Source organism: Salarias fasciatus, chromosome 22 (assembly GCF_902148845.1).
Source record: "Salarias fasciatus chromosome 22, fSalaFa1.1, whole genome shotgun sequence".
NCBI lineage: Eukaryota > Metazoa > Chordata > Actinopteri > Blenniiformes > Blenniidae > Salarias > Salarias fasciatus.
This window is the reverse complement of record NC_043765.1, coordinates 15,326,493-15,344,360: the sequence shown is the minus strand read 5'-3', so window position 1 is coordinate 15,344,360 and position 17,868 is coordinate 15,326,493. Positions and strand designations below refer to the sequence as shown.

General features: G+C 48.4%; 3 protein-coding genes across 3 annotated transcripts; 1 reads left to right on the top strand and 2 right to left on the bottom strand.

Moving 5' to 3' along the window:
* Positions 1-1,307: 1,307 nt before the first annotated feature.
* Positions 1,308-2,190, bottom strand: LOC115409102 (distal membrane-arm assembly complex protein 1). The gene is made up of 2 exons (XM_030120096.1): positions 1,778-2,190; positions 1,308-1,700 (listed from the first exon to the last, which is right to left on the bottom strand). The coding sequence occupies exons 1-2, from the start codon at positions 1,986-1,988 to the stop codon at positions 1,612-1,614; spliced, it is 300 nt and encodes a 99-aa protein (XP_029975956.1). The 5' UTR covers positions 1,989-2,190; the 3' UTR covers positions 1,308-1,611.
* A 287-nt stretch (positions 2,191-2,477) lies between these two features.
* btd (biotinidase) lies at positions 2,478-5,503 on the top strand. The gene is made up of 6 exons (XM_030120093.1): positions 2,478-2,797; positions 3,742-3,891; positions 4,041-4,192; positions 4,268-4,445; positions 4,514-5,074; positions 5,156-5,503. The coding sequence occupies exons 1-6, from the start codon at positions 2,585-2,587 to the stop codon at positions 5,426-5,428; spliced, it is 1,527 nt and encodes a 508-aa protein (XP_029975953.1). The 5' UTR covers positions 2,478-2,584; the 3' UTR covers positions 5,429-5,503.
* A 1-nt stretch (position 5,504) lies between these two features.
* Positions 5,505-16,992, bottom strand: LOC115409098 (serine/threonine-protein phosphatase 6 regulatory ankyrin repeat subunit A-like). Its single transcript, XM_030120089.1, has 29 exons — positions 16,837-16,992; positions 15,149-15,232; positions 14,366-14,444; positions 13,685-13,755; positions 12,559-12,759; positions 12,361-12,448; positions 12,141-12,283; positions 11,879-11,986; positions 11,692-11,796; positions 11,202-11,280; positions 11,011-11,125; positions 10,698-10,780; positions 10,545-10,608; positions 10,348-10,416; positions 10,119-10,259; positions 9,895-10,006; positions 9,775-9,801; positions 9,417-9,491; positions 8,683-8,884; positions 8,510-8,597; positions 8,291-8,408; positions 7,990-8,209; positions 7,813-7,900; positions 7,638-7,721; positions 7,404-7,552; positions 7,233-7,315; positions 7,039-7,121; positions 6,876-6,967; positions 5,505-6,792 (listed from the first exon to the last, which is right to left on the bottom strand). The coding sequence occupies exons 1-29, from the start codon at positions 16,990-16,992 to the stop codon at positions 6,494-6,496; spliced, it is 3,306 nt and encodes a 1,101-aa protein (XP_029975949.1). The 3' UTR covers positions 5,505-6,493.
* Positions 16,993-17,868: the final 876 nt, after the last annotated feature.

The following is a 17,868-nucleotide window of genomic DNA, read 5'->3' as shown; positions in this document are numbered from 1 at the left end:
CCGGTGGATTCACTGCTAATTTAGCACTTAACCGTAGCGACTGTGGGAGCCCCACTCTGCTGCTGTCACCCGATGGATGGATGGATGGATGGATCTCCCTCGCCTGCTGTGATTGGCTCGCGCTGAGCAGCCCTGGTGTACTCTGACGGGCCGAGCTCAGTGGGAGGTGAAGACTTTGGGAGAAGGAGACGTCACCTTTAACTTTCTGCACACCTCTCCATACAGGAAGGCTTGTCTTTTTGTTTTTTGTTTTTTTAACCCCAGTATATATGAATCTATGATAATGAAATTTGTGCATATCTGTGTACAGTATGTGTTAATAGTGTGCCTAAATGTACTGTCAACTCTATTTTCATATTTTTCTTTAACCTAAAAAAAAAGAATCAATCAGAATGTCATGATCATTTTATGCGACTGAAAATGACTTAAGGGTGGTTTTGTTTTTTTTTTGTTTTGTTTTTTTTGTTTTTTTTTGCATCATGCTTATCAAACTTTTCCTTGTGAGCAAAATGTGCTCAGATCAGTATAACACTAATAATAAAAAGGTAACTCAGACTAACTGACCCTCAGTGTGCATGGTGTCCTCAGCTGTGTCTTTGTCCGTGGAGCTTTTAGATGTTCATAACAAAATGTTCTGTCAAGCCAGTGTCTATATTGGGTAACCTTTTTTTTTCGCTGTAACGTCAAGCTTGATAACTGATTGACAATACATGATGAATGTGACAGTGACAGTGTCTGTTTTCAAACAATGCATTTTAGGAGTCATAACTAGCCTTTTTTTTTTTTTTTTTTGCCAGTGGAAAAAATACTGACAAAAGTGAGGTTTTAAAATAGCCTCTAGTTGCACAGACAACTTTTGTTCTAAGAAATAGTGCTGATCATAATTGTCATATTTTCACACATTGTGGATCAGTCAACACCAGTTATATTTCATAGTCTGGCTGTCATAATAGTCTAGAAGGCAGATATCAGCTGATATCTGCCTTTCCAGCAGAGTAGTTCCTGAACCTCTAGAGAGAGATTCAGCGCCCTCTTGTGGTGAAATGGTGCTTTGTAACCATCTTCAAGAAGCTGTCTAATCCTGGTTCTGTATGTTTGGTTTCCCTGCTGTCACATGGCAGTGTAACACAATAGACCTCATTTTAAAATGTCTAAGCTATTCATTTATCCATCTGAGGGTCATTTGGATGTGCTGCGGCCGACCGCAGGTGACTCTGGGTAAAACACCATGGACACATCACCCGGTCCATCACAGAGCAAACAGGATCACACACTCATGACAGATTACAAAACCAGCTTTGAACTCATGTTTTTGGACTGTGGGAGAACATGCAAATTACACACAGGGAATTTAAAAAAAATCAGAGAGAAAAGAAAAAAGCAGTCCCATTTCAAGAAGTAATTTTAAGGTTTCACTGATCATGCACTGGAACATTTTACACACCGTCAGTTCAGTTCAGTGTTATGCAGTACACATGATTTCTGTACATTTTAATAGAGGCAGTCATCTGCATACACGATTTAATGAGGCAGGGATCCAGCAGGAGATTTGTGATGACTCTGAGAAGCAACACACACACAGTTTCAGTCTGTATTGGAGCTGATTTCCTCTCATCGTCCAGTTGATGGAGGCTCTTCTCCCACCCTGTGTGACTTCCCCACCGGGTCTGTGAGGATTACAATCCCCCACGCAGCCAGGCCTGAAAGAAACACGAGTGTTAGTGAGTGGAAAAGAGACCAAAACAAACTTCTCTCAAAAGACTCATCAGCAACTTACTTGCAGCAAATGTGATCTGTGCCACGAGCCCCATGGAGGCGGGTCCTCCCCTCCGCATGACTTTCGTCGCTGCACTGTAGACATAAGCTCCGGCCAGGACGAGCCCCCCGCCGGAGATCACCCGGCAGCTCCAGCAGGTCTTCAGCAGCTCCTGGGGTTTGGACAGGGGGGCGTCTGCTCCTCCTCCTCCCTGCTCTGGAGCTGCTGACATTGTGCTGCGCAGCTAATGCTAACACTGGCGGATACAAACCTACACCACCATCGGACGTGTGATCAAGAAACGGGGGTGGAAAAATACACTGAAGGTTATTCGAAAGTCAGGGTTACTAGGCAATAAATAAACGAATGAGCAGAAAATCGCTCAAAGTTAATTCCAACTCCTCCTGCGTGTTGTAGGTCGGGATTTGTGTACTTCCTGGTCATGCATTAACTACTTCCGGTGTTTCAGATTGAATGGTTTCCCTGTTGTGTGGTGACCGATTTTCCTTAGCGCCTTGTGAACCACAGATGTTAAAAACCCTGGAACAATTTTGACTTTGCTCGTTAACTCAGTTTAACTTTATTCACAATGAAGTTTCGAAGTGTTTCGTGAGTCTTTACCTTTCGCTAATCTTGAAGCAGTAAACTGAGGGGGCGGGGCTTAAACTAGGTCACCAGGTAACACGGAAACCACTTAATCCAAAACTCGCATGGAGCCTCAGAACCTACACATGTGTAATTTACATGTTACATCAGTCTCTTGTCACTTTTTAACCAGAAAATGAGCAGAGTCCGCAGGGACCGTATCAGCGGCTCTCAGCAGCGGTCATGTCTCTCAGAGAACGACTGTTGTTTCTGCTCGGTTGTGTTTCTTGGGCTGCCGGTGGAGCGGCGGACTCCTCGTACATCGCTGCCGTGTACGAGCACCGGGTGGTCCTGAACCCGGAGCCCCGGGTCCCCCTGTCCCGCCGCGATGCCCTGCAGCTCCTGGAGCGGAACCTGGAGATCTACGAGCAGCAGGCTGCACGAGCTGCGCTGCAGGTGACACACGAGTTTATCTCAAGATTGGTTATAAAAAAACAAACAAGCAATATTTTTTGTATATTTATTTATGTATATATTTTTTGGATTTAGTAATTTAGTTTGAGCTCAAGTGGACAGGAGCAGTAAATAACAGTATTATGATCTATAAATAGCTTGAACTTTAAATGTGTCTTTGTTTTCGTACAACTTAAGTAGTAATATATTAAGAAGTTAATACCGTAATTATTCAACTATCCTTTCATAAAGTCATGACAAATAGGCATGGAACGTGTACTGTAGCTGTAACTAAATAATATAGCAGGCTAGTCAGAATAACTTGTCAAATTCTAGAAATAATCTTTAATGTTCACACATTTTCACGTGTTTAGTCCCTGTAATCCTAATCACTAAGGCTGCAGGATGACTTTGCAAAAATAACAAGAAGTGTCATTTCTCAATTAAAGCAATTGATGTTTCTCCTGTAACTTACAATAATTAAGCATAAAGCAACATGATGTTGGTGTTTTTGTGCTTTGGAACATTTTGTAATGAAACAATTCTCTTGGAACAAACTTAGTTTTGATTTTTTTTATTTTGATCACATGCTCACTGGCACTTCGGAGGTGGAGCAGTTGTTGGTTTTATATTTGGTCATTTGTGCTTCTGTCTTCTTTCCTGTGGCCTCCAGGTATGATCCAAACCTGTAAGTGAAATGACCTGAAGAGCATGAATGCAGAGTGTTTGGAGACAGGGTTCATTGCAGTTCACAGTTTTTGCGCTATGTATGCCTATACATTTCTGATAATAATGAGTTTGTAAAAACATTCAGACTGAAAGCTGCAGAGATCCTGTGTTCAAAGAAGAGACGATCCTTGTTTTAATTGTTTTAATTTTTTTTCTTAATTCATATCTTGCTAATCCTCAACATTTTTGTCTCCCTCTGCTTCTTTTCACCCTCTCAGGGCGCACAGATCCTGGTATTTCCTGAAGATGGTCTGCACGGTTTCAACTACACTCGTTCGTCCATCTCTGGCTTCCTGGAAACCATCCCCGACCCGCAGCGGGAGAGCTGGAATCCCTGCACGCAGCCGGGCAGATACAATAACACTGAGGTTTCCAGTCATACTCTCAGGATATTATGTGAATTAGGTGTTAAGGCAGCATTACGTGACACATTATTGTGCAGCTCGATAACAGCACTGAGTGGTCCCACTCATATTAAAAAAAAGAAATCAAACATTTGAGTGTTTTGACTTCACAGGTTCTCCAGCGGCTGAGCTGCATGGCCCGCCGTCACAACCTTTACCTGGTGGCCAACATGCCCGACCTGCAGCCCTGTCCCCTGCCGACGGCGCCCTCCGCCCCCTGTCCCGCTGATGGACACTGGCAGTTCAACACCAACGTGGTTTTCAGGTGTGGCGGGCGTCTGGGCCTTGAATAGTGACTTCCATCAATAATGACTCGCTCACACCGTCTCTCTTCGTCCAGCTCAGACGGCCTGCTGGTGGCGCGCTACCATAAAAATAACCTCTACTTCGAGGACGCCTTTGACACGCCGCCACAGACTGAAGTCATAACGTTCGACACGCCTTTCGCCGGGACGTTTGGCCTCATCATCTGCTTCGACATCCTGTTCCATGACCCCACGATCACCCTGGTGGAGAGGGTAGGAAAACACACACACTCAGAAACATGGAACGGTCCGCATTTCGTTTGACCCTGGTCTCTTCTCAGGGCGTTCGTCAGCTGATCTTCCCCGCAGCCTGGATGAACCAGCTCCCCCTGCTGGATTTGATCCAGTTCCAGCGCGCCTTCAGTCTGGGCCACAACGTTACCCTGCTGGGCGTCAACATTCGTAGCGACCCGCTCATCATGACGGGAAGCGGCATCTACACCCCCTTCTCTGCCACCTACCACCACGCCGCCAAAGGCGACCCAGAGGAGGGGCGGCTGATCGTGGCCAGGGTGCCACGGTTAGACCCCCTGTGGGAGGGAGGGGCGAGACCAGGCGTAGCCGTGGACGCTCCGGAGACTGGATGCTGCCGCGCAGATGGCTGCGACGAGCCGTCCGCCGTCCCCGCTTCCCTCCGGGACCCCTCCTTCACCTCGTCCATGATGCACGACCCGTTTAAGTTTGTCCTCCTGGAGGAGACGGAGGGCAGACTCGAAGTCTGCGACGGCGCTTTTTGCTGCCGCCTGCAGTACAGGCAGCTGCCGCAGAGCGGCAGCACCGAGCTCTACGCTCTCGGCGCTTTCGCCGGAACGCACGTCGTTAACGGGCGCTACGCCGTGCAGGTGGGAATACGGTGAAATTTAAAAAAAAAAAAAAGCTTTGTGTCTTCTGTCCCGTTTCTGAGCGTCGTCTGTTCCCTGCAGGTGTGTGCGCTGGTCCGCTGTGCACGGACGGAGCCCGGCACCTGCGGGCAGGAGGTGGAAGAAGCCCGGACCAAGATGGACTTTGTGCTGGAGGGAACCTTTCAGACCAGATACGTCTACCCATCAGTCTTAGCCAGCCGGATGGTTCTGGAGCAGCCAGAGCGCCTGGAGAGAACCGCGGAGGGAAGAGTGACCATGAAGCACTCGAACATGACGGGCGGCCTGGTCACTGCCTGTCTGTACGGCCGGATGTACCACCTGGACAACGAGTGAAGGACATGGGAGGTTTGGATCCAGAACAAATGAAAGATCAACACGAACAAAGCGAAAGTACAGCCTGATTAAATTAAAATCAAATACCTTTATTCATCTGTTATTTAATCTTTACAAACATTGCACCGAGTAGCATTCATTCTCTGCCTGAATGTTGCATATTCCTAAAAAGGCAATATTTATTCATTCATTTCTCTCTCACTCGTTCACACTCACTCACGCACACACCTCAGTCACACCCCCGTCTCCAGTACAGAACACAGACATTAAGTAGTTACAGCATTGCAAGTTAACGGTTCCTCGGGCCGCCCGCTCAGTCCTGAGCCGGCTGTACAGTAAAACGGGTCGTACATCCACCTGCTGTCAGAGTCGCCTCTCGAGGATTCAAGCTGAACTTGGAATAAATACACAGGTTTCGATGATCACTTTCTCCCCAGGGAATCGAGAGGTGGCTCCGAGCCACTGACGCAGCTTCGCCAGTGTCCTCGAGCGGCAGTTCGGCGAGCCTGCCGTGAGCTCAGACTAGAAAAACTGGAGAAGTACAGCAGGAAAAACAATTCCTTGCCTGGTCCCTACGATTGTCCCGCTGCTTCGCTTTTCTTCAGAAATGATGTAAAGAAAATAATTACAAAAAAAAAAAAAAAAAGACAGTCCTCTGAGCTTTTCTCCAGTTGATGCTCTTCTGGTAAATTGAATTGAAATCTCTAAAAAGGCCCAAAACTATTTCATAATTTCAGAAAAATGTCAGCAGAAAACAGGAGCTCGACTTGAAACCCAAAACATTGCTTTAAGTTTAAAAAGACAACTGGCCATGTGACCGTACAGTGATGCAGTCTGAGAGAAACGGATCGCCTTGTCCTACAGGTTTAGCACACACTTTTGTTTCCTGCGGGTCTGCACCGGGAGGAAACGACCACGTGGCTCACGTCAGGTTTATTTTCAGATTAGAACAGGCTTTCCTAAAAACAACCAGCCGTGCTGGTCGTCTCCTGTCAGCGGTGTGTTAAGGCTCCTGAGTGTCTGGCTCGCCTGCCAGGGTAGCGGCGCTTTGTCCGGCGCTCGTCCTCAGTATGTCTCCGAGTCCGAGTCGTTCAGTTCGTCGTCGGCGGAGACGGAGGAGAGCGGGCGCTCGGGCCTGCAGTAGGAGGCGTGGTCGGGCCTCAGAGGGGGCGGGGCGTCGAAGGCCACGCCCTTGGAGATGTGGTTGGAGGTGGGGTGGTGGTTGATGACGGTCTGGTTGAGCGAGAGGGCGGGCAGCGCCGCGATGGTGACCATCGGCGAGGTGGGCATCATGGAGTTGAGGATGAGCGCCAAGCAGTCGGCGACGTCGCGGTTGGGGGCGCAGGCCAAAGCGGGAGTGTAACCTGGAGGAGGAGAGGAGCAACACGTCACACTCCGGAAGAACGTCTGAATCTCAGCTGTAAAGCGGTGAGGTGAAAAAGCTCACCGTTCTCGTCCACCGCCAACACGCTGGCGCCTTTACCCAGCAGCTCCTGGACCACCACAGTCAGGCCCTTCCTGGCCGCGACATGCAGAGGCCTGCAAGCGGAGGAGACACGTCAGCTCAAGAACAGGTTTGGACTTTCAGGCTGTGGAGCAGAGCTACGCACGTCTGGAGCGCCGCGTTGGTGCAGTTGATGAGATTCCTGTCGCTGGTTTTCTCCAGAATCAACAAGGCGCTCGTCTCGTGACCCTGAGGAGAGCAGAGGGCACAGATTATAGACGGACACTTTTATTTACCGTTACGTAATTCATTTTATATTTTTAAAACACAGATGCGTCTGAAGCAGTGTGCCGCCGTTACCTTGCTGCAGGCCAGATGCAGAGCCGTGTTTCTTTCCGTGTCCTGCAGCGCCAAGTCTGCTTTGGCGCTGCTCACCAGCACCTCTGGAACACAGGAATGGAGGCGGCTGCATGTGAACACTCTAAAGACGAACGGCCGGCGTGCTCGGTGTGTTTCGGTACGACTACCCACCCACGGCGTTCGTCTGGCCGTTCAGCGCTGCCATCATGAGCGGCGTCCTGCGAGTGTGTGTGTCGGCGGTGTTTGCCTGAGCTCCGTGACTCAGGAGGAGGGACACACACTCCACGCGGTCAGAAAAGGCCGCGGCGTGAAGCGGCGTCCTGTGTCCACATCAACGCAGACCAACAGCTCTCAGTTTTCTTAATTATTAAAAATACACATGTGTACTGCGCTTGCAGCTCTCACCTGCCCTTCGAGTCCGTGCTGTTGACAATATCTGCACCCAGACAGTCGATCAGCATCTCGGCCACTCCCTCGTTGTCGTTCATGCTGAAACACACGGACCAAGCCGTCAACGAGACGAGCACGAGAACAGACGCTCCGTCTCGGCGCTCGGGGAATCGGTCCTGCAGCGACTCACACAGCGCAGTGCAGCGGGCTGAACAGGTTTCCTTTGATCTTCCTGAACACTTCCTGATCCAGAAGCACCTCCACACACGCATCGTATCCTAGAATCAATATATTAACGTCAGTCAAAAGCGGGGAAAAAAATAACGATTTGGTTTGACGCAGAGGAGGAAGGTGGGCCTGTTGGTACCGTTGTAGCAGGCCCAGTGCAGCGGCGTGTATCCCTGGCCGTCGGTGAGGTGTGTCTGAGTGTGTGAGGAGCCGGAGGTCTGCAGCAGGGCGCCCAGGACTCCCACGCGGCCGCAGGCGGACGCCAGGTGGAGCGGCGAGCGGCCCCGGATGTCTTTCACGCACACGCTGGCCCCACGCTGGAGGAGGGCCTCCACACACTCCTCCTGGCCCGTCACAGCCTGCAGGGGAAAAGAGCGACAACGTGAGGCGTGCAGAACGAATCGGGAATGTTTTGTCATTGTGTGTGTTTTATATCTGACCCCTCGGTGCAGCGCCGTTCTGCCCCAGCGGTCCTGACTCTCCACGCTAGCTCCCTGACCGAGCAGGGAGAACACACACTCCGTGTGTCCGCTCAGCACCGCCAACATCAGAGGAGTCCTGTGTGGAAATGTTGAACGACGCAGTTCACTTCGTTCAGTAACTTGATTAAAACTCTCCAGCTGGAGACACTTCATCTGTTCACAAACACACACACTCACTGTCCATTAGTGTCTTGTGCGTCCACGTTGATGTGTTGGTCGGTGTTGGTCACGAGCAGGCGCAGGCACTCCGGGTGGCCGTTCATAGCTGGAGCAGAAAGACACACACGTCCTGAAGCCGGACTTGCTTTTCCACAGCGGCGGCGGGTTTTCCGTTTCAGAAGCCGCGTTACCTGCAGCGTGTATGGCCGTCTTCTTGTGGATGTAGTCCCGGGTCATCGGAGAGGCCCCGTGGTGCAGCAGCAGGGACACACACTCCTGGTGACCCCTGGAGCTTGCCAGACTGAGGGGCGTACGCCCCTCCGGGCTGCGGACGTCCACGTCCAGCAAGGATGACAGCAGTACCTCCAACGCTCCACAGTGACCGTGGTACGCCTGAAGGATGCACAGATTAAAAAAAAAAAAGTGTTAGCTGACGTTTAAAGAGATCACTCTGTAAAGACACATCCTAAAAAGAGGAGATAAGATGAAAGAAAAGCAGAAACGCTGCTCAAACATACTGAATTTCTATGAAGTCATCGGTTTTTAATTATTCATGCTATAAGACTGAAACGCTGAGGGACTGTTGTCGACTGGAAGATGTTTTTATTGTCAACCTGCAGCAAAAGTTCTGGAATAGTTACTGAAAATTATATAAAAACACTTTAGATTTAAAACATCTTCATACACCGTAGTCAATCTGATGTAGAACAGATGAATTTATAGAGAATGAACACCATGTGTGATATTTAGGAGATCAAATCCCATTGTTCGGCTCTCATACGTCAGAAACAAAAAGATTTTGCACCCGGCACATTTAAATCATTGTTATAAAGACTAAAGCCGTTCCAAGATGCTCAAACAGTGAATTGGTCTGAAATGTGCTGACTGCAGTCATCACCGCAGACGGATCAATCCGAGAACTCACCGCCAGATGGAGCGGACTGACGGGGGCCTGGCTCTCCGCATCGCTCATCATATCTGTTCCTGATGTCTCCATTAACTGAAACAAGAAGGGGGTCCGCACGTTTACCAGATCCGGGGTAGAACCTCTCACTTCAACAGAGCCTCTTTGGAGGTTTTTATTAAGAAAATATGAAACAGCTGCGAGAGAGACGAGTAAAACCTTTAAAATCCACAAAAAGTTTAAAGTTGGCTCAGTTTTGAGGTTTTTTTTTTCCCAAGATTTCACAGTAGCTTCATCTGCTTAGCAGCTGACTCAGAACTGAAACATCAGATGCAATATGAGGAATCCATGTTACAGTAGATGATTATGTTTTTCTCACCACGTCAAGAGGTGTCTCACTCGCCATCTGGAAAACAAAAGAAAGAAAAAAAAAAAATCACGAAAACTTGTTTATCGTCTATGTAACTGCGGTTATTTTTGGCGCGGCTGCTGTGCGCACCAGCTCCAGGCAGAGCGTGCGTCCATACGCCGAGGCGTAGTGCACCGCACTGAAACCCTGCTTGTCTTTCACCGCTGGATCGGCGTCGTTCCTCAACAGGTACTCCACGCACCTGACGGAGACAAGAGGGGGACGTCTGGCTCACTCTAATGCTTTCATCCGACATCCGAGATCGGCTGAGAACAGAGAGAGAGAGGGAGAGAGAGAGAGAGCGGCGAGCTTACTTTCCATCCATGTCAGCAGCGGCGGCGTAATGCAGAGGGCTGCAGCCCCGCTGGTCCAGCTCATTCACACTCGCCCCGGAGCCCACCAGGGCAAACACACACTGGTAGTTACAGTTGGCCGATGCATAGTGTAGCGGAGCCCTGCAGAGGGATGAAGAGAGTATCTGAACCTTTTCAAAATGTCACCGTCGAAAGATGAATCGCAGTGGGATGAGACAATGAAACTCACCTTCCGAAATTGTCTTTCCTGTTAAAGTCGGCTCCGATGTTCAAAAGCAGGTTCAGACACTCCAGATTTCTGGTTGGAGGAACGATTTCAATTTACAATTACACACTGACACTTTAAATTCACAATTTGCAAACAAAAAGACAAAAGCAAGATCCTAATTAAAGTAACGGTAAAAGCAGTAAGCCAGAAATAGTCACCCTCCAGCCGCAGCAGCATGGAGACAGGTCCTTCCAAAGTCATCAGGGGTGTCTATGACAAACCCTGCACAAATATGCAAGGAGCGTCAATTTGGATGTCAACTGGGTGATTCTGCTGGCAGGAAGAGTCTCGGCATGAAAGCGTGAACGCACCTGAGGACAGCAGCTTCCTGCAGCAATCCGAGAAGCCGCTGAGAGCTGCCAGGTGGAGCGGGAACATCCCATGAACGCCTCTTCTGAAAGAAACCAACGGCAGGGAAGACAAGTCGTTACAAGACAGGAGGATCAGGGTGGGAGAGTGAGGGGGGGCATCTCTAATGACAGGGAGACACAAACACCAGTTTAATGGGACTCCAAACATGGACAAGTCATCAACATTCTGCATATTTATCTGCGGGTTTTATTACTAAGACACCAAGTGGACGAAGTGGGAAGATAAACAGATGGTAAAATGTCAGAGACTGACTTGGCGGTGTTGGCTCCGTGCTTGATGAGCGCTGTGATGATGAGTTCATGGCCGTAGCGCGCAGCAATGTGAAGGGCAGTGTTTCTGCTTTTGTCCTCACAATCGATTTCGGCTCCTGCGCCGACACAAGAACAAGACATTAGCCGTAAAACAGCTGAAATTGCTTTAAATTCATACACGTGTGCGCTCACCATTTTGAATGAGCGCCTGGGAGCAGGAGAACCTTCCATGTGTAGCTGCCATATGGAGGGGAGTCTTACCGTCCTTACTCTGCGAGGATAGATGGAAGAAATATTTGGGAAGCATGGTTATCAGAGCTGCATAACATGTATAGTCACATGAAAGCTAACACCACACACACACACACAAAATCTGTGAGCAGCTTGCTGCCTTAGGGTGTCCCATCTCCTCCCCCATCTTCCATATGGCCTTGCATCTTGAGGCTGTGGGGGCCTAATATCAGTTTCCATCACTGCTCCAAAAGTGTTAACCACACTGTTGGTGCTTCACAGAGCAGGATGCATGTTGGTGAGGAGATGAGAGCTTCATAAACTGTGTTTTAATCATTTTCACTGTATGAACATTCACTTCAGCCACATCACTTTGAAATGAAACCCTGTTTCTCAGCTATCTGGACGTGTTTCAGTGTTTTTATTGGAGTGCATTAGCGTGAGGACATACCTGCATATTGATGTGAGCTCCGTGGGCCAAAAGCAGCTCCTGGCACAGCGCCCCCTGGCGGGAGGAGGAAGCAAAGTGGAGAGCAGAGAAGCCTCTCTCGTTCACCTGAAACCACCCGGTGCGGTTAGACACGGCCGTCCCGAGCGCATCGCCCGGCAGAGCGGCGCACACACACACACACACACACCTGGTTGACGTTGGCTCCGGCTTCGATGAGCTCGCCGACCACCACGTCCTGTCCGTTGTAGCAGGCCAGGTGGAGCGGCGTGTTGCCATAGGCATTCACTTCATTTACCTACACAGAGAGGAACTCTGGGTTTAAGCAGTGGTGAGGAACAACATTTCTATTATAAACCCCCTCATTTACTATGGTTACCTTCCAAAATAAAAAAAAAAAAATAAACATTTCCTCTGACTGATGTACATTAACGTTAAGTGTGTGTACTGACGTGGACGCCGAGGCCCAGCAGGTAGTGCACTGTGCTGCTCATGCCGCTGGACGCGGCAGCATGTAGTGGTGTGTATGCCTTCTTGTCTTTACAGTCCACCTCGGCGCCGCTGGCCACCAAGAACTTCACCACCTCCAGGTGACCTGATCCGAAAGAAACGGGAGATGAGGCTAATTCACGCAAGTTCGCTCGTCTGATCTACTGATCCCCACAGTCTCACCCATGTACGCTGCCCAGTGGATGGCTCTCCTGTCCTTCTTGTCGAAGGCGTTGATGTTGGCCCCTCTGGACAGCAGCAGCTTCACCATCTGACACAAAAAAATGGAACTTGATAGATGCTCATGCATGAATCCCTGTGTGTGTGTGTGTGTGTGTGTGTGTGTGTGTGTGTGTGTGTGTGGAAGAGAAAGCGACCGACCTCTACGTGACCGCTGAAGGCAGCGTGGTGCAGGGCGGTGCGGCCCGCACGGTCAGACACGTTGACGTTGCTGAGCAGCGGGACCAGAGCCTCGGCGCAGCGGACCGCCTTGTTGCTAGCTGCCACGTGGAGCGGCGTCTGCCAGTTCTTGTCCCGAGCGTTAACATCCGCACTGTGCTTCAGCAGCACGGCCACCGCATCCTGCACCGACACGGAGTCCAGGGTCAGACTGCTTTAACGCACATGGCAGTGTTCGCAGGCGGCTGGGTGATGCCCGAAAAATATTCTTTGCTATTCTTAGAGGACGTTCGGGCTGAAAATAGCACCGAGCGGGTGAAACAACAGAGGAGACACAGTCGGTTTGGGCATGTCGCCCAGGACCAAGAAGATCAGGTAGAGATGTGGAAGGTTGATGAAGAACATCCTTTTGTGGTTCGTAGCTCCAGCCGGAACTGCTGCGATCACTTTACACTCGGTAACTTCACTAACTTGCATTCGTGGAAACGGATCCATAGAAGCTGTCAAAGCTCCAAGTCTCGAATTTCTACCCCAACTGTAACTTCTGTCTCCGAGTTATGGTGTGTTGTACAATATAAAGATATTTGCTTGTGTGTGTGTGTGTGTGTGTGTGTATAATATAATTACAGTCTGTCTATTTTTGGATGGCAGTTGTTGACACTTGGGACAAAAGTGTTTTGATTCAGTTTAGACACATCACCTGTCTGAGAGGAGTTTAACATCTAATTCCCATTTTATCCCAACCAAAGCTGCCCTCTTGTCTTCTCAGTGTCTGAACTGTTCAGTGTTATGTCACACAACGTAAACATATTTAACCTACAGGCACAAATACAAATTAAAAGACATTTATTTATACTTTATGGAGGTCATGGATCCAGGTTATGAACGCTTCACAACAATGATCCCTTACTCTAGTCACAAAAGATAAAATAGATTATGAAGTATATCTTCTTAAAGTGGAAACATAACTCAAGGTTATTTAAAAGGCCTTGAATTTATTTATATGAGCATTGGCTCATCCGCAGGATTTCACTGCTTGTGACTTGGAGTTGCAGCGAAGCCAGTATAGTAGACGTTAAGACGTGTGTGTGCTGGTGTGAAGTGTTACCTCGCTACAAGAAGCCACTGCTCGGTGAAGAGGAGTCAACCACTTGTTATCTTTGGCATTAACTCGGGCTCCTTTGAATAAAAAAAAAAAAAACACACAGCAGAGAGGACATGCTGAAATTATGAATGTAAAATTTAACAACAGCAGATACAGGAAAAAAACAAAAACAACATGGATATTCGTCTCTGGCCTGAAGGCAAACATTTAAAAGGGCTTTTCACGTGACTTATGGGAAACGCGGGCGAGCCGACAGTGCCTGGAAGATATAAAACGGCCCTGATCCTCTTTGGCACAGCTCGAGGGTTAAAATAGCCCTGAAGCTGCACCTGTTGCAAGCCCTTCACGTTATTGAAAAACACTGAACGCACACTCGCGCACATGCGTTCCGCCCCACGCTGCAGTGAGCCCCTCCTCCCCCCGCAACACAGAAAAAGACTTCTTTCAGATGACGGATGAATTGGAGGGGGGAGAGTCGCTGTGACACTGCAGCAGTTGTAAAACAGCGAGCAGCATAATGAGATCATTGAGAGAGCAGGGAGCTTGGCGTTACGCGAGAATGATATTTGGAGAGAAGCTTTAATTTCGTGTCTTTATTTGCAGCTTGATTTGCTGTTGTGTAAGGACCAGGAATGGACTGCTCCACATTCTGATGAGAAACAGGTGAAAGGTTGCAGTGTGTACCTGAGAGGATGAGCAGTTCAATGATCTCTGCATCTCCCAGATAGGCTGCGGCGTGCAGCGGCGTCCGCTTCTCATTGTCCTGAGAGGACATCGCAAAAAAAAAAAAAAAAAAATCAGAAAAACAGAATCCTTAGTGTCAGCTCTTCGTCTTTAATGCAACACGAACGCAGGTCACGCAGACTCATAGATCAGAGAGAACACGTGACGTGTCAAAACAAAATCTATTGACCTTACACTGTTGCAGACCACAGGAAACATGACACTAGTGCCAAGAAGAGAAAAAAAAAAGTCCATCATCTGCTCACACTGACTCTTCATTTCACTCCATCACTCCCAGCACACCCCTCGGCTTCACCCCCGTACTCTTTAAGCTCGGCCGAGAGCAATCAGCAAATTGGGGCTATAAACAAATGTCACGTGACTGCAATACGCTTGGGCCAGTGTTGCTGACTCCAGTGGGATGCAGTGTGTCAACCCGAGCAATTAAGTCCAACAGAAAGGCAGAGAGCATCAACAGGAAACCAGAGAAGAGAACGAAATTCAGAATATCCTTGATTCAGAGAGAGCACAGTAGGTCAAAAAAGAAAAAAAAATCAGCTGAGTAATGTTATAAACAATCCACATGCCTTGCTTGACGGACAGTTATATAAAATTAAAAATAAAGTGTGCTGACACGAGGTGCACTTAGACAGGTGATCGATCAGGAGGAGCCCGGATCGATTGCAGCCTGCACTCCCGACTGCTGCTTCAGAGAAAGTAATATAGAGCGAGGCCGTGACTCACCTGAATGTTGACATCCTCTTTCTTGAATATGAGGGAGCGAACTTCATCTGGGTCCACGTTGAAGATGGCTTTTAACAGAGATGGCTTTGGAGTCAAAAAAAAAAAGATAAGGAGACCATTTTCAGTGCATGAGCTTCAATTTGCAGGACAGTCAATGCCTCTGCCGACAGCTGTGTTACCAGAGTTGTGCCTTTTAACATATGAGACCACTTTGCACACAGTTAGCACAGGAGAGAGAATCAGAATATAAATATTGAGCTGAAAAAAAAATTACTGAGGGCATCGTAAACAGAGGCATTTCCTCTGTTTCACAACATGCGGATAATTCAAACAAGGTGCACGTCCATGAAGCGATTAGAAACTTTCCCAGGAAGAAGACGCTGCGACTGAACGACCGGCACAAACTGCACTGCAAACACATGTTCCCTGGCCTGGGCCATGTTTCCTCAATGCTCAAGTGCGTGAAAGCAAACAGTTGGCATGAGCGTAAGAGCATCGTGCTGATACTGTGTGGGATCTGTAAACACTGGTGCAGTGTAATCATGAGGGAAGAAAAAGTGCACACAGCAGTCAACACAAACTAAAAAAAAAAAAAAAAACAAACACTACTCGAAGAGTCAGCACTTCATTTGATTCAAAAAGTAAAATTATTTTCAGATCAATATTGACAGCAGCTGATACGGTCAAAAGTAATTAAATATATCGTTCACAACAAACTTTTGAACACTTATCAAATGCAGACTTAACAGAACAGCTTCATAGGTTTATCCAGTTTCTCTATTTTCACACCATAATCTAAAAACTGATGTACTGTTGCACAACTGATAATTGATTTTTCATGATGAGCAAGGAACAGCAGAACCATGAATCTGACAAACATCTCTATGACCATTAGTGAACCATAATGGCTTTATTATGTTTTGAAAAGCAATTAGTTCAACACTTTTGCAATAGAACAGTATCAATGAAACAATCTTCTTTGTTTAGAGATGTAATGATTTTGAAAATTAACTGAAAAACTGAACAAGCAACACTGTATTCATCCTAGTTCCATAAAGTGGTGCCAACATACAGTATGTGTAATGCAAACACTGCGATGTCGACCCGCACATTCTTCATAGACTGTTCTGTTTTCCCTGACCGATCCTCTCTTTCATTTTGCCTCAACTAAAAATAAATGAGCTTATGCATCATGCTGGCATCTGTTTCTGACCTATTACACTGATGACCACGAACACAAAGGAAGAGACTGGAGGAGACAGCACATCAGTTCCTCCTGTTCATTAGTATATGCTTAAAAAAGCCAATTTCATCAACAGAAAAGACTTACTCCCATCTCTACAGGGTGGGGTTGTCCTTCATACAGGCAACACTGGAGACTACAAAGACCACGACTTGCTAATAAGCTATATAAACCAATAGTCTTTCCACACAGCAGGTCTACGCTGGTGATTATGCTGCTGCTATATATAGGGCTGGATAACATGTGTTGGCAGTGTTTGGCATTTTTATGCAATGGAACATGTAACCGTGCACTTCACAGGTTCAAACTTAACCCCAGGTATGAAACGTGAAGTGGCCACAGTCATTGTGGGTGAGCCTTGATGCAAGGCGAGTCCTCCATCACATCAAAATTCAGCAAACTGGAATTTGACCAACAAAGGAGCCGGTAGCACGGCCCATCTCACCTTGTCATCCTGAGCGGCCGCCTTTCGAGAGGCATGATGGGATCTGCGGTCTGGGGAATATTTAGGCCGAGGAGGTGGGGATGAAGAGGAGGGCTCATCCTCCTCTACCTCCTCCAGCACCACGATACACACACGGCTAGCCCGCTCTGACCGCATCAGGAACAGACGCTCACAAGGCGGCACGGTCGCTCACGCACTCCCGCGCTCACTCATTCAGACACGTAAATACACTGTGTTCCCTTTTTCCATATGCGCGCAGTCCCGGAGTGCAGGGGTCAGAAATAAATCCCATTCACATGGTGTTTTCCCTGCAAACACACACCGCTCATCTCCATTTAAAATCCAACGTGAAATCCACTTCTGTCCTTTATCAGCCAGTGCTGCTGCGCTGCATGTCCCCCTCTCCTCCGGCGCCGTCTCTCTAACCAGCACTCACACTCTCAGCGAGCGGCGGCGGCCGAGACGGCAGGGAATTCCTCTGCGTAATGGTGGCGGTGCGAGGCATGCGGCAGAATGAGCCTGGGCTGCCTAGCAGCACACAGGAAGCTACATATCCTCGCTGCTGTGCTGCAGCCAGGAACACACACACACACACACACACACAAACACACACACACACACACGCACGCAGACTCTGTGGTTAGCGTGGACGGGGGCAGCAGCAGCACCCAATGTATGCGTGGGTATGCATCGCTCAGTTCATGCAGACTGCTGAAGGCAGCTCTTTCAAAAAGGAGAGAGCGAGAGAAAGAGAGAGAGAGAGAGAAAGAGAGAGATGGAGGGGAGGGGAGAGAGGGAGTGAGAGAGACACAGTGAAAATGAAAGGAAAGGGGCAAACAGGGATACAAGGGGGTGAAACTAGAGAATGAATGCAGGCACGGCAAGAACTACGCATCGACAAAACTTGCAGGGGACCACAGCAAAAATAAACTCGGCGCTGAAAAAAGAAAAGAATGCCAATTGGCAGGAAGCAGGAGGTCAACACAGACAATAAAGAAAGAGTAAGAGTGGAAAAAATGAAAGAAAGAATAC